Genomic DNA, 16,205 nt, shown 5'->3' with positions numbered 1-16,205 from the left:
CTCATCATTAAGCTCTGGGTCTGCACCTCGCCATGTGCAATTGGGTCCTGGACTTCCTGACGGGCCGTCCCCCAGGAAACAACACCACTATGCTGATCCTGAATACTGGGGCCCCACAAGAGTGTGTGCCCAGCCCTGTCCTGTACTCCCTGTTCACTCATGACTGCATGGCCACGCACGCCTCCAACTCAATCATCAAGTTTGCAGACAACACAACAGTAGTAGGCCTGATTACCAACAATGACGAGACAGCCTACAGGGAGAAGGTGAGGGCCTTGGCGGAGTGGTGCCAGGAAAATAACCTCTCCCTCAACATCAACAAAATTAAGGAGCTGATCGTGGACTTCAGGAGACAGCAGAGGGAGCACGCCCCCTATTCACATCGATTGGACCGCAGTGTTGAAGGTGAAAAGCTTCAAGAGGAACTTGACAATCTGAAATGGTCCACCCACACAGACAGTGTGGTGAAGAAGGCGCGACAGCGCCTCTTCAACCTCAGGAGGCTGAAGAAATGAGTCTTGGCCCCTAAGACCCTCACTTTTACAGATGCACAATTGAGAGCGTCCTGTCAGGCTGTATCACCGCCTGGTACGGCAACTGCACCACCCGCAACTGCAGGGCTCTCCAGAGGGTGGTGTGGTCTGCACAACGCATCACCGGGGGCAAACTACCTGCCCTCCAGGACACCTACACCACCCGATGTCACAGGAAGGCCAAAAAGATCATCAAGCTGGGACCGAGAGACTGGAAAAACAGCTTTTATCTCAAGGCCATCAGACTGTTAAATAGCCATCACTAGCCGCCTACCACCCGCTTACTCAACCCTGCACCTTAGAGGCTGCTGCCCTATGTTCAGTTGAAGTCGGAAGTTTACATAGACTTAGGTTGGAGTCATTAAAACTCGTTTTTCAACCACTCCACAAATTTCTTGTTAACAAACTATAGTTTTGGCAAGTCGGTTAGGACATCTACTTTGTGCATGACACAAGTAACATTTCCAACAATTGTTTACAGACAGATTATTTCACTTATAATTCACTGTATCACAATTCCAGTGAGTCAGAAGTTTACATACATTAAGATGACTGTGCCTTTAAACAGCTTGGAAAATTCCAGAAAATTATGTCATGGCTTTAGAAGCTTCAGATAGGCTAATTGACGTCATTTGAGTCAATTGGAGGTGTACCTGTGGATGTATTTCAAGGACTACCTTCAATCTCAGTGCCTCTTTGCTTGACATCATGGGAAAATCAAAAAGAAATCAGCCAAGACCTCAGAAAAATTATTGTAGACCTCCACAAGTCTGGTTCATCCTTGGAAGCAATTTCCAAATGCCTGAAGGTACCACGTTCATCTGTACAAACAATAGTACGCAAGTATAAACACCATGGGACCACGCAGTCGTCATACCGCTCAGGAAGGAGACGCGTTCTGTCTCCTAGAGATGAACATACTTTGGTGCGAAAAGTGCAAATAAATCCCAGAACAACAGCAAAGTACCTTGTGAAGATGATGGAGGAAACAGGTACAAAAGTATCTATATCCACAGTAGAACGAGTCCTATATCGACATAACCTGAAAGGCCACTCAGCAAGGAAGAAGCCACTGCTCCAAAACCGCCATAAAAAAAGCCAGATTACGGTTTGTACTTTTTGGAGAAATGTCCTCTGGTCTGATGAAACAAAATAGAACTGTTTGGCCATAATGACCATCGTTATGTTAGGAGGAAAAAGGGGGGGGCTTGCCAGCCGAAGAACACCATCCCAACCGTGAAACACGGGGGTGGCAGCATCATGTTGTGGGTGTGCTTTGCTGCAGGAGGGACTGGTACACTTCACAAAATAGATGGCATCATGAGGCAGTAAAATGATGTGGATATACTGAAGCAACATCTCAAGACATCAGTCAGGAAGTTAAAGCTTGGTCGCAAATGGGTCTTCCAAATGGACAATGAACCCAAGCATACTTCCAAAGTTGTGGCGAAATGGCTTAAGGACAACAAAGTCAAGGTATTGGAGTGGCCATCACAAAGCACTGACCTCAATCCCATAGAACATTTTTGGGCAGAACTGAAAAACTGTGCGTGAGCAAGGAGGCCTACAAACCTGACTCAGTTACACCAGCTCTGTCAGGAGGAATGGGTTAAAATTCACCCAACTTATTGTGGGAAGCATGTGGAAGGCTACCCGTAATGTTTGACCAAAGTTAAACAATTTAAAGGCAATGCTACCAAATACTAATTGAGTGTATGTAAACTTCTGACCCACTGGGAATGTGATGAAATAAAAGCTGAAATAAATCTTTCTCTCTACTATTATTCTGACATTTCACATTCTTAAAATAAAGTGGTGATCCTAACTGACCTAAGACAGGGAATTTATACTTGGATTAAATGTCAGGAATTGTGAAAAACTGAGTTTAAATGTATTTGGCTAAGGTGTATGTAAACTTCCAACTTCAACTGTACATAGACATGGGAATCACTGGTCACTTCAATAATGGATTACTAGTCACGTTATTAATGTTTACATACTATTTTACTCATCTCATATGTATATACTGTATTCTATTCTACTGTATTTTATGCCACTCTGACATTGCTCATCCTAATATTTATATATTCCTTAATTCCATTATTTTAGATTTGTGTGTATTGTTGTGAATTGTTAGATACTACTGCACTGTTGGAGCTAGAAACACAAGCATTTAGTTAGATACTACTGCACTGTTGGAGCTAGAAACACAAGCATTTAGTTAGATACTACTGCACTGTTGGGGCTAGGAACACAAGCATTTAGTTAGATACTACTGTTGGAGCTAGGAACACAAGCATTTAGTTAGATATTACTGTACTGTTGGAGCTAGGAACACAAGCATTTAGTTAGATACTACTGTACTGTTGGAGCTAGGACCACAAGCATTTAGTTAGATACTACTGCACTGTTGGAGCTAGAAACACAAGCATTTAGTTAGATACTACTGCACTGTTGGAGCTAGGAACACAAGCATTTAGTTAGATACTACTGCACTGTTGGAGCTAGGAACACAAGCATTTAGTTAGATACTACTGCACTGTTGGAGCTAGGAACACAAGCATTTAGTTAGATACTACTGCCCTGTCGGAGCTAGGAACACAAGCATTTAGTTAGATACTACTGCACTGTTGGAACTAGAAACACAAGCATTTAGTTAGATACTACTGCACTGTTGGAGCTAGAAACACAAGCATTTAGTTAGATACTACTGCACTGTTGGAGCTAGGAACACAAGCATTTAGTTAGATACTACTGCACTGTTGGAGCTAGAAACACAAGCATTTACAGATACTACTGCACTGTTGGAGCTAGAAACACAAGCATTTAGTTAGATACTACTGCACTGATGGAGCTAGGAACACAAGCATTTAGTTAGATACTACTGCACTGTTGGAGCTAGAAACACAAGCATTTACAGATACTACTGTACTGTTGGAGCTAGGAACACAAGCATTTAGTTAGATACTACTGCACTGTTGGAGCTAGGAACACAAGCATTTAGTTAGATACTACTGCACTGTTGGAGCTAGGACCACAAGCATTTAGTTAGATACTACTGCACTGTTAGAGCTAGAAACACAAGCATTTAGTTAGATACTACTGCACTGTTGGAGCTAGGAACACAAGCATTTAGTTAGATACTACTGCACTGATGGAGCTAGGAACACAAGCATTTAGTTAGATACTACTGTTGGAGCTAGGAACACAAGCATTTAGTTAGATACTACTGCACTGTTGGAGCTGGGAACACAAGCATTTAGTTAGATACTACTGCACTGTTGGAGCTAGGAACACAAGCATTTAGTTAGATACTACTGCACTGTTGGAGCTAGGAACACAAGCATTTAGTTAGATACTACTGCACTGTTGGAGCTAGGAACACAAGCATTTAGTTAGATACTACTGCACTGTTGGAGCTAGAAACATAAGCATTTCGCTACATCCTCAATAACATATTTTAAATAGGTGTATGTGACCAATAACATCTGCTAAATATGAGTATGTGACCAATAACATCTGCTAAATATGTGTATGTGACCAATAACATTTTATTTGATTCGATTTTTAATTATAGATACAGTTCATATGGGTTTTATACCTAATGTATGTATAAACAGCCTCTACAATATAGCCTCCTCGGTGTCACCAGCGAAGCACCATCACACCTCCTCCTCCATGCTTCACGGTGGGAACCACACATGCGGAGATCATCCGTTCACCTACTCTGTGTCTCACAAAGACACGGCGGTTGGAACCAAAAATTACAAATTTGAACTCATCAGATCAAAGGGACAGATTTCCACCGGTCTAATGTTTCTTGGTCTCTTCTTCTTATTGGTGTCCTTTTAGAAGTGGTTTCTTTGCAGCAATTCGACCACGAAGGCCTGATTCACACAGTCTCCTCTGAACAGTGGATGTTGAGATGTGTCTATTACTTGAACTCTGTGAAGCACTTATTTGGGCTGCAATCTGAGGTGCAGTTAATCTCTAATGATCTTATCCTCTGCAGCAGAGGTAACTCTGGGTCTTCATTTCCTGTAGCGGTTCTCATGAGAGCCAGTTTCATCAAAGCGCTTGATGGTTTTTGCGACTGCACTTGAAGAAACTTTAAAAGTTCTTGAAATGTTCCTGATTGACGGACCTTCATGTCTTATAATCATGATACTGTTGTTTCCCTTTGTTTATTTGAGCTGTTCTTACCATAGTATGGACTTGGTCTTTTACCAAATAGGGCTATCTTCTGTATACCACCCCTACCTTGTCACAACACAACTGATTGTCTAAAACACATTAAGAAGGAAAGAAATTCCACAAATTAACTTTTAAGAAGGCACACCTGTTAATTGAAATTCATTTCAGGTGACTACCTCATGAAGCTGGTTGAGAGAATGCCAAGAGTGTGCAAAGCTGTCATCAAGGCAAAGGGTGGCTACTTAAACAAATCAAAATATACTTTATATTTGAGATTCTTTAAACACTTTTTTTTGGTTACGACATGATTCCATATGTGATATTTCATAGTCTTTCAGGGTTTTGTTTTGATGTCTTCGCTATTATTCTACAATGTAGAAAATAGTAAAAAAAAAAAAAAAAAAAACCTTGAATGAGTATGTGTGTCTAAACTTTTGACTGGTACCATGTGTTTTTTTTTTTTAAGGCAGTAAATGAGGCTGAATGAACTGTGTCGCTGCCAGACAAGGCTCCGCTGATAACCAGGTGTAACAGTGGTAAGGATTCACTCCATGGTGCTGAAAATAAAGTTCTGCTGTTGGGGAAAGCTTTATAAAGACCCTAACAGTTTGTGGGCACCGTTTGTCACCATTATAGTGCAATTATTGTATTGTTTGGTGTTGTGTTGTGTAGTGGCTTTGCTGGCATGCATTTTTTTTTAAATGAGTTTGCCATACCAAGATTTACATGCTAATATCGCCACTGATTCTAGTATTCTAATTCCTAATTCTATGGAAAATACTGTATCTTGAAAACCGGAAACATCCGCTTTCAGCCGCTCCCCCTGGAGAGATTTTGGTTGGCTGAGTCATGTAGAAAAGGAGGAGATAAGAATCCCAGCAGGAAATGAATAGAGGAACATATAACGCTCCGCCCAGCAGAATATCGACCAATCACGTTCCCGTTATCAGCGGTTGCTAAGCTAATCGTCAAGCAATCCCTTCTAAAAGTCTGGGTATGACTTTAATAGAAACCTCCCTGTTTTCCTCGAAAGTACGTAATGTCATGATTTCAACGCTTTACGATATTGCAGATGACAAGTTAAGCTTTAGATAACTGTAATATAAAGCGCTATACAAATTAAATGTACAAATTCTCAAATACTGGAAAATATTTAATATGTTGAGCTTCTTGTTCACGTAATTGGTGCTCAGGTTGGAGTTTTGTGCTAGCGCCAAATGGACTCCTTGAAGGAGAGAGAAGTTTAAAGGAGAGATCAGTTTGAAAACTTCAACCTTTTCTCTCATTTGCATGGCAATTTTTTGTTTGTAGAATTGCAGGAAATTAGCTTTAAACGGCATACATTTCTCTACACCACCAAGATGGGGGGGGCTTTTCTAAAATCCCTGTCACGGCCACCATATCAGCCCCTTTTTAACCCAGAAAATAACTGTTTGTTTGTTTTGAATTTAGGCGGGCTTTTCTCGGCTGTTTGTTCACGTGGCATTTTGTGAAAATTCGGGATCCGAAGTTTACGCCCCTTTCGTCGGTGATTGGTCAACAGTACTACTCCTAGTGGGAGTGGGAACATGACATGTTTGTTGTTGTCATTCAATAGGAGATGCACCGTTTTTACCCTTCAGAAATAAAAAACTAGTCTGCTCCTATATATCTATCTTCCTGTAGATGGCAGCAATGTTGCTCCTTCTGTTTAGGTGGTCCATAAATCACACAGGCGGGCAGCACTCAATGGGGACAAGTGAAACCATGATAGGGCCACCCTATGTGTTTTTTAATCTAACCTTTGTTTAACCTTTATTTAACTAGGCTAGTCAGTTAAGAAAAAAAGTCTTATTTACAATAACGGCCTACAGGGGATCAGTGGGTTAACTGCCTTGTTCAAGGGGCAAAATGACAGATTTTTACCTTGTCAACTCGGGGATTCAATCTAGCAACCTTTCGGTTACTAGTCCAACGCTCTAACCACCAGGCAGCATAAAGCAGGTCGCAAACCATAAGCATTTTAATTGTTGTCCAAAATCTAGGATGTTACTTGGTAATCTGGGGGCGGATAAACTATAATTACATGTAGGCAGACTAATCATCATAACGAGTCCTTCATTTTAACACCATAAAGCTATCAGGTGATAACACCGTTGAAGACTCACTTTGTATCATTTGTTGAAAACGAATATCCAACTGTGCCATTACAGATTATAGTCCTAAAGCCTGTGACTACACCATTTAACGTTCTCTCACAATTGACTGGATAAAGTAGCCTAGACGGCCTATGGATATTCATGAGATTAGCTTTAATAAAATACCACATATTTAAAATAGAGACAGTTGGGTGTTTGATGATAATTTATTTTAGTAAAACCTTTTCTATTAATTGACTCCATTCAATTCAAAACGTCTGTAAAATCGGACATGTGGCGCCAACAAGGTCCCTGCCGCTTGACGACGTTAGACAGCGATAACCACCCACCCTGCTCTCTGTAAATTATCAGCTGTTGTCGGAACAGGAGTCCGACGCCACTCCGATCAATTCACTGCAATGATTGTCAAACGTCCAAATATTAGCCATCTAGTGATTTGACTTTCATGTGAGGCGATATGTCTCAGCTTCTCTCATGTCAGTGTTTATTCTTTGGGTCTCTGTTATCTAAATCACAACGTTAGAAAGTGTCCACTATTGGAGTGACTCGCTTGTAGAAGAATCGCATGGGCTAATCAGTGGAACTATTGTCAATGGGATTTCAGCTTTGCGGCACAATTTTGCATCAAGACAAAAAATAACTGTTAAAAGAGCTGAAAAGAGCCGAGTTAGAAAAATTGCAGCTTCAGTGAATATAGAATACACACCCAAATAGCTGCGAAATATTACACAAAATGTTCAAAATATAGGCTAGGGCCTGCTCGTAGTCATAGGCTCTGTTTTAAACTGGAGAGAGCACAGATGACTTATTATTGATCAAACTGACACATTAGAGAAGTTTATAACGGAATGTATTCATTACTGTTTAACAGAGAAGAGGAAACGATGCGGGAATAATCCGATAGAGGCCTACTCGGTTAGCTATTTAAAACCACTAACATTCATAATAGGCCACAACACACAACACTGTTATAGTGTCTCTCTATTGGCTCACTGATACAGGAATCACCCTCAGTATCATTTTAATCATCCAAATCATGAGTTAATCACCTGTCACAGACACAATTGTATTTTACAATCTGTTGTTGCCGTTTAAATATGTAGTAATAGTCTGTGATAATGTGCTCCAAATATCCTATCCGATTGATCCATTATAATTCACTTTGTACAGATTAGAGATTTTTTTCTACGTTTTACGCACATGGAAAACCACATGAATAGTCTATTTAATCTGGAAAACCACGTGCCTATTGAATCACTTATAAGGAAATGTCTTATTACATGTGCCACACGTCAGGAGATGTTCATACCATCTTTAACAAACACACAGATAACATGTAAAGGCCTATTTTATTAATGAACATAGGCGCTTAAAGGTAAGATAAAGGATAGCCTAATGATTGGATATTATTGAATGATAAAGTGTATTTGCCGAGGGGACCAATCGCAGTGTGTGTGTGTGTGTACCTGCAGGAAGTGGCCTGCTCCGTTATCTCCTCCCTCTAATGCTGAGATATGAAGTAGCTTTAACTGGGGTCACACTCACCAGCGAACAAACCTCAGCTTACTCATGGAGAGAGAGAGAGGCAGGCGCCTATAGGTTTCCTACACTTCTTCCTTTGACAGCAGAAGATAATATAGTTGGATAGAGATATTATTCATTACGCAAGATGCAGTACCAACACAGTGCGCCTTCAGCCATGGGTGTTCCTCTTTACGCGCCGACCCCTATCCAGCCCGTCCACCCGACTCCTTTCTACATAGAAGACATCCTGGGGAGAAATGAGACCCTGGCCCAGTCTTCAGCGGTGGTCTCCACGCCAAATCTACCGTCACCGAATTCATCCTTCACCAGTTTGGTCTCTCCGTACCGGACCCCCATCTATGAACCGACACCGATCCACCCTGCGTTCTCTCACCACGCCGCGCTGACAGCCACGTATGCCTCGGGGGCTTTCGCTAATTCACTGTATCCATTCCACCGCACTATGGGGGACTATACTCATGCTCTGATCAGGCACGATCCGCTTGGTGAGTTCACCTCATATCAATCTCTTGTTTGTTTGAATGATTTTTATGCTGAAATTCGTTAAGATACTTTTAATGTTGACAACTACTATGCATCTGTAATAACCTGTGTACAATGTGTAGGCGAAAGGAGATGAAACGTTTGTGCGTGTACTTGATTTTGAAACTAGATTCTCATTCCCTGCGTGCTGCAGGTTTCCATCCTAAAGTGGTAGTATGTTTTAGAGGTAAAAATGTATAAGCATTGTATCATGCTTGAACATAGTTGATTTACTTCAGGCATCATTTGCCTATACATCATTTGCCTAAATACATTAAGTAATCTGTTTAATTAGCTAATTGTTAAAGTGTTTGGGCCACTTAATAAATCAACAACCTTGAGTTTTTTTTGTGTTGCAAAATCCGTTATTGTTTCAAACATCTGATGCATCCTGCGACTAAAACATCCTCTATATCACTTGTTATTTCAGCATGAAAGTGTCGCCCTGGGGTGAACTGCCTCTCTGCTCAGCAAGCCTGACCCTTTCCGTTCATACAGGAAGTCTTGAGCTCTCGATAGGAGTAAATCTGCTTTCAGAAGCTGTTGAATGTTTTCCTGGCGGCCTCGAGCTGCCTCTTCCCCGGGAGTCGTGCATGATGCTGATTATTTTATCGACATCCTCAATACAGACACATTCAGGAAACACTCGACTTCTGATAGCCGGGATCCGTTTGTCTGATATTGTTCATTTCCTTTGTGGTGAATTGTGACTTTATGGTTGCTAAAATAATCAAACTGCAATCATGAAATAGGCCTATGCACTGACTGACGCAATTTAAAATCTTTAGGGTGACTTTGAATTTATTAGAATTTCACTATTTTATCCAATTTATTTCATTTATTAAATGATTCAATTCATGCCTATAAGAAAAATCTGGGTTTGATCATTGTGCCACAAAACTAATATATTTTTGGGGGTATAATGAATCACATAACCTTTTAAAAAGCGATTATTTATTTCTTGCCTTTTGGAAGATATGTATGTATGTGTGTATATGTATATATATATTTTTTTTTTTTAAAGATTGAATTGTTATGGTGATTATTATTGTATTCTTATGAGGTTATGGTTATAGTTAAATGAGATAAGCTGATTAAAACATATTTCGATTTTTAATAGCATCACTTGCAGTATGTTGACGGAAAGGTCGTTAGTAATGAGAGAAACTGGTAAGGCAACAGGAAACACCGGACGGATATTTTGCCATAGTTTTACTCTCTCCACTCAGCTTCAAGTTTCATCTCACGGCCTTCCTTAAAAACGGAGGTGAAACGGATGCCTGCAAAAACGGACAAGAAAGATTACAATAGCTGTAAATATTTGCATAGAAACATTTAGGCCTCTGCTGGAGGAGAAACGAATCAAGTTAACGAAAACAATTTTGATTTATTTTCACTTTTTTTTCCTGGGGGGCTACTTTAAAGGTGTAACATTAACCACATAATTCTGCCCCGTTTGTATAAACATGTTTTTAAAATATGAAATCATTATTTTTTGTTATTTTTTTTGTCTTCAAAGGTAAACAACTTCTATGGAGCCCGTTCATTCAGCGTCCACTGCACAAGAGAAAAGGTGGACAAGTCCGATTCTCCAACGACCAGACGATAGAGTTGGAGAAGAAGTTTGAGACACAGAAGTACCTTTCACCCCCAGAACGAAAACGACTGGCGAAAATGTTGCAACTGAGTGAACGACAGGTCAGCAGTATGTTTTATTAGGGTCCACGTCCAGGCTCTATTCATGTCAGATTACCTTCGGTAAATCAGTTGGCTTTTATCCGTTTCATCCGTATCATCAATTACATGTTTCGTTCAACTGATTTCCACATAGGCCTTTAGTCGAAGGTAAATGATCTGACACAGAATCTAATAGACTGACATTTTAAAACATTTCTCGTTGACATTGTTTTCCAGGTGAAGACGTGGTTCCAAAATCGAAGAGCCAAGTGGAGGCGACTGAAGCAGGTATGAATAAATTAGGACTGGGTTTATTCATGTACTTTTCGATTAAAGTTGTCAATTATGAATAGAGTAAAGACTATTTATATCTAATTTCAAGCTAAAAAATGAAATGTATTATAGATTTCGTGCTTGAGTAGCCTGTGCGTAAAATTCATGCACAATGCCAATGACGTACCCAATGTGAAATGTTCGTTGTGGTTGATTGGTCACCGTTGTTGTTATTTCCCCCAGGAGAACCCTACCGGCAGTAAGACAGATCTGGAGGACGAGAGCACCGGGAGAAACTGCGAGGAGGGACCGGAGTCCGGTGTGAGCCTCAGCCCGGGCCGGGACCAGAGATGTAGGGCTACAGAGATGACGCACACTCACAGTCGGTTGCAGTGTTCCACATCGCCTCTATCACAAGGACAAATAGAGTCAGACATGTCAGATGATACAGACCAAGAGCTGGACATAGAGGATGACATGGAGTTCCCACTGAATCCACAGATATGAGCTCATCAGATCACTGTTTACAGGTCAACCTGGATGTTGTCCCACTGGGTGACTGACGGCCCGGGAAGAGGACCAACGTCAGTAAACATTTGTCGTAGCATCTGGGACATTGATTTGTTTTTTGTATATAATTACCTGTATATTTTGTGATGTTGTTTTAATGTCATTATGAGTTTAAAAAAATAAATATGAATTGAGAAAAAAAAATGAGCGTCGGAAACGGTTAGGCCTACGAACGACATGTTTTGATCTAGGACGACCACAAACCTCTCTGGACGGGAACGTAAACATTTCACGGTATCCGGCTTATGTGACATATACAATTTGATTTGAAGGAAGCCTCGTACCGGTTAAAAACGTGAATGGAATTATGTGGAAGTAGTTTAGTGCCGTTTATTTTTGTTGTTAAATACGGGTACAAATATGAAAATAAAATCCCGATCGTTCTTATACCCCTCAGATAAAGGACAGACACTTTAAAACAAACTTCCTTTTGATACATTGTTTTTGTGACTAAATCAAAAAGCGAAATGATTCTTGGTATGACCATCTGAAACCAATTCCATATGTTAGTTTAGTAGAACCCTTGGCATAGACTCTTCATTAAGCTAGCGATATCTGGGCTGCGTCTCAGTATGCCACATCCGTGTCTGTGGTGGAAGGTGTTTTCTACAGGGTTTTGTAGATGGGATGTAGTTTATGTCAGAACTGACTTTTCAGGGTTTTGTAGATGGGATGTAGTTTATGTCAGAACTGACTTTTCAGGGTTTTGTAGATGGGATGTAGTTTATGTCAGAATTGACTTTTCAGGGTTTTGTAGATGGGATGTAGTTTATGTCAGAACTGACTTTTCATAGCAGGTGTGTTTGTCAGAATATGGTGTGACATCCCGAAAATCTGTCTTCTCAGGAAAATGTCTGCAGAGTCTAAAGAGTTTTGTTTTGATCTACCACGCCCACAACATTGTCTGAAGGTAACCCAGTACTGACTGTCTGAAGGTAACCCAGTACTGACTGTCTGAAGGTAACCCAGTACTGACTGTCTGAAGGTAACCCAGTACTGACTGACTGAAGGTAACCCAGTACTGACTGACTGAAGGTAACCCAGTACTGACTGACTGAAGGTAACCCAGTACTGACTGACTGAAGGTAACCCAGTACTGACTGACTGAAGGTAACCCAGTACTGACTGTCTGAAGGTAACCCAGTACTGACTGACTGAAGGTAACCCAGTACTGACTGACTGAAGGTAACCCAGTACTGTCTGAAGGTAACCCAGTACTGACTGTCTGAAGGTAACCCAGTACTGACTGACTGAAGGTAACCCAGTACTGACTGTCTGAAGGTACCCCAGTACTGACTGTCTGAAGGTAACCCAGTACTGACTGTCTGAAGGTAACCCAGTACTGACTGACTGAAGGTAACCCAGTACTGACTGACTGAAGGTAACCCAGTACTGACTGACTGAAGGTAACCCAGTACTGACTGACTGAAGGTAACCCAGTACTGACTGACTGAAGGTAACCCAGTACTGACTGACTGAAGGTAACCCAGTACTGACTGAAGGTAACCCAGTACTGACTGTCTGAAGGTAACCCAGTACTGACTGACTGAAGGTAACCCAGTACTGACTGACTGAAGGTAACCCAGTACTGACTGACTGAAGGTAACCCAGTACTGACTGAAGGTAACCCAGTACTGACTGTCTGAAGGTAACCCAGTACTGACTGACTGAAGGTACCCCAGTACTGACTGACTGAAGGTAACCCAGTACTGACTGAAGGTAACCCAGTACTGACTGTCTGAAGGTAACCCAGTACTGACTGACTGAAGGTAACCCAGTACTGTCTGAAGGTAACCCAGTACTGACTGTCTGAAGGTAACCCAGTACTGACTGTCTGAAGGTAACCCAGTACTGACTGACTGAAGGTAACCCAGTACTGACTGACTGAAGGTAACCCAGTACTGACTGACTGAAGGTAACCCAGTACTGACTGACTGAAGGTAACCCAGTACTGACTGACTGAAGGTAACCCAGTACTGACTGAAGGTAACCCAGTACTGACTGTCTGAAGGTAACCCAGTACTGACTGACTGAAGGTAACCCAGTACTGACTGACTGAAGGTAACCCAGTACTGACTGTCTGAAGGTAACCCAGTACTGTCTGAAGGTAACCCAGTACTGACTGAAGGTAACCCAGTACTGACTGTCTGAAGGTAACCCAGTACTGACTGAAGGTAACCCAGTACTGACTGAAGGTAACCCAGTACTGACTGTCTGAAGGTAACCCAGTACTGACTGAAGGTAACCCAGTACTGACTGTCTGAAGGTAACCCAGTACTGTCTGAAGGTAACCCAGTACTGTCTGAAGGTAACCCAGTACTGACTGTCTGAAGGTAACCCAGTACTGTCTGAAGGTAACCCAGTACTGTCTGAAGGTAACCCAGTACTGACTGTCTGAAGGTAACCCAGTACTGACTGTCTGAAGGTACCCCAGTACTGACTGTCTGAAGGTAAACCAGTACTGACTGTCTGAAGGTAACCCAGTACTGACTGTCTGAAGGTAACCCAGTACTGACTGTCTGAAGGTAACCCAGTACTGTCTGAAGGTAACCCAGTACTGACTGTCTGAAGGTAACCCAGTACTGACTGACTGAAGGTAACCCAGTACTGACTGTCTGAAGGTAACCCAGTACCGACTGTCTGAAGGTAACCCAGTACTGACTGTCTGAAGGTAACCCAGTACTGACTGACTGAAGGTAACCCAGTACTGACTGTCTGAAGGTAACCCAGTACTGACTGTCTGAAGGTACCCCAGTACTGACAGTCTGAAGGTAACGCAGTACTGACTGTCTGAAGGTAACCCAGTACTGACTGAAGGTAACCCAGTACTGACTGAAGGTAACCCAGTACTGACTGTCTGAAGGTAACCCAGTACTGACTGTCTGAAGGTAACCCAGTACTGACTGAAGGTACCCCAGTACTGACTGTCTGAAGGTAACCCAGTACTGACTGTCTGAAGGTAACCCAGTACTGACTGTCTGAAGGTAACCCAGTACTGACTGTCTGAGGGTAACCCAGTACTGACTGTCTGAGGGTAACCCAGTACTGACTGTCTGAAGGTAACCCAGTACTGACTGACTGAAGGTACCCCAGTACTGACTGAAGGTAACCCAGTACTGACTGACTGAAGGTAACCCAGTACTGACTGTCTGAAGGTAACCCAGTACTGACTGTCTGAAGGTAACCCAGTACTGACTGACTGAAGGTAACCCAGTACTGACTGTCTGAAGGTAACCCAGTACTGACTGACTGAAGGTAACCCAGTACTGACTGACTGAAGGTAACCCAGTACTGACTGAAGGTAACCCAGTACTGACTGTCTGAAGGTAACCCAGTACTGACTGTCTGAAGGTAACCCAGTACTGACTGCCTGAAGGTACCCCAGTACTGACTGTCTGAAGGTAACCCAGTACTGACTGTCTGAAGGTAACCCAGTACTGACTGTCTGAAGGTAACCCAGTACTGACTGTCTGAAGGTAACCCAGTACTGACTGCCTGAAGGTACCCCAGTACTGACTGTCTGAAGGTAACCCAGTACTGACTGTCTGAAGGTAACCCAGTACTGACTGTCTGAAGGTAACCCAGTACTGACTGAAGGTAACCCAGTACTGACTGAAGGTAACCCAGTACTGACTGTCTGAAGGTAACCCAGTACTGACTGAAGGTAACCCAGTACTGACTGTCTGAAGGTAACCCAGTACTGACTGTCTGAAGGTAACCCAGTACTGACTGAAGGTAACCCAGTACTGACTGAAGGTAACCCAGTACTGACTGTCTGAAGGTAACCCAGTACTGACTGTCTGAAGGTAACCCAGTACTGACTGAAGGTAACCTAGTACTGACTGTCTGAAGGTAACCCAGTACTGACTGTCTGAAGGTAACCCAGTACTGACTGTCTGAAGGTAACCCAGTACTGACTGAAGGTAACCCAGTACTGACTGTCTGAAGGTAACCCAGTACTGACTGAAGGTAACCCAGTACTGACTGTCTGAAGGTAACCCAGTACTGACTGAAGGTAACCCAGTACTGACTGTCTGAAGGTAACCCAGTACTGACTGTCTGAAGGTAACCCAGTACTGTCTGAAGGTAAACCAGTACTGACTGTCTGAAGGTAACCCAGTACTGACTGTCTGAGGGTAACCCAGTACTGACTGAAGGTAACCCAGTACTGACTGTCTGAAGGTAACCCAGTCCTGACTGACTGAAGGTAACCCAGTACTGACTGTCTGAAGGTAACCCAGTACTGACTGTCTGAAGGTAACCCAGTACTGACTGTCTGAAGGTAACCCAGTACTGACTGTCTGAAGGTAACCCAGTACTGACTGAAGGTAACCCAGTACTGACTGTCTGAAGGTAACCCAGTACTGACTGTCTGAAGGTAACCCAGTACTGACTGTCTGAAGGTAACCCAGTACTGACTGTCTGAAGGTAACCCAGTACTGCCTGTCTGAAGGTAACCGAGTACTGACTGTCTGAAGGTAACCCAGTACTGACTGTCTGAGGGTAACCCAGTACTGACTGTCTGAAGGTAACCCAGTACTGTCTGAAGGTAACCCAGTACTGACTGAAGGTAACCCAGTACTGACTGTCTGAAGATAACCCAGTACTGACTGTCTGAAGGTACCCCAGTACTGACTGTCTGAAGGTAACCCAGTACTGACTGTCTGAGGGTAACCCAGTACTGACTGTCTGAAGGTAACCCAGTACTGACTGTCTGAATGTAACCCAGTACTGACTGTCTGAAGGTAACCCA

General features: G+C 42.4%; 2 protein-coding genes across 2 annotated transcripts in view; one reads left to right on the top strand and one right to left on the bottom strand.

Moving 5' to 3' along the window:
* The window catches only part of LOC129843448 (fumarate hydratase, mitochondrial-like), a 50,520-nt gene extending 39,361 nt beyond the window's left edge, over window positions 1–11,159 (bottom strand). The window contains exon 1 of the mRNA XM_055912161.1: window positions 11,070–11,159. The gene's annotated coding sequence lies outside the window, so the exon portion shown is untranslated. The remainder of the gene's footprint in view (window positions 1–11,069) is intronic.
* Window positions 8,311–11,814, top strand: LOC129843447 (hematopoietically-expressed homeobox protein hhex-like). The gene is made up of 4 exons (XM_055912160.1): window positions 8,311–8,895; window positions 10,452–10,630; window positions 10,847–10,897; window positions 11,126–11,814. Exons 1-4 carry the CDS (start codon window positions 8,535–8,537, stop codon window positions 11,387–11,389), a joined length of 855 nt encoding a protein of 284 aa, XP_055768135.1. The 5' UTR covers window positions 8,311–8,534; the 3' UTR covers window positions 11,390–11,814.
* The last annotated feature ends 4,391 nt before the right edge of the window (window positions 11,815–16,205 follow it).

The sequence above is a fragment of the Salvelinus fontinalis genome, unplaced genomic scaffold, assembly GCF_029448725.1.
Source record: "Salvelinus fontinalis isolate EN_2023a unplaced genomic scaffold, ASM2944872v1 scaffold_0137, whole genome shotgun sequence".
NCBI classification, from domain to species: Eukaryota; Metazoa; Chordata; class Actinopteri; order Salmoniformes; family Salmonidae; genus Salvelinus; species Salvelinus fontinalis.
This window is presented reverse-complemented; position numbering and strand designations above follow the sequence as displayed.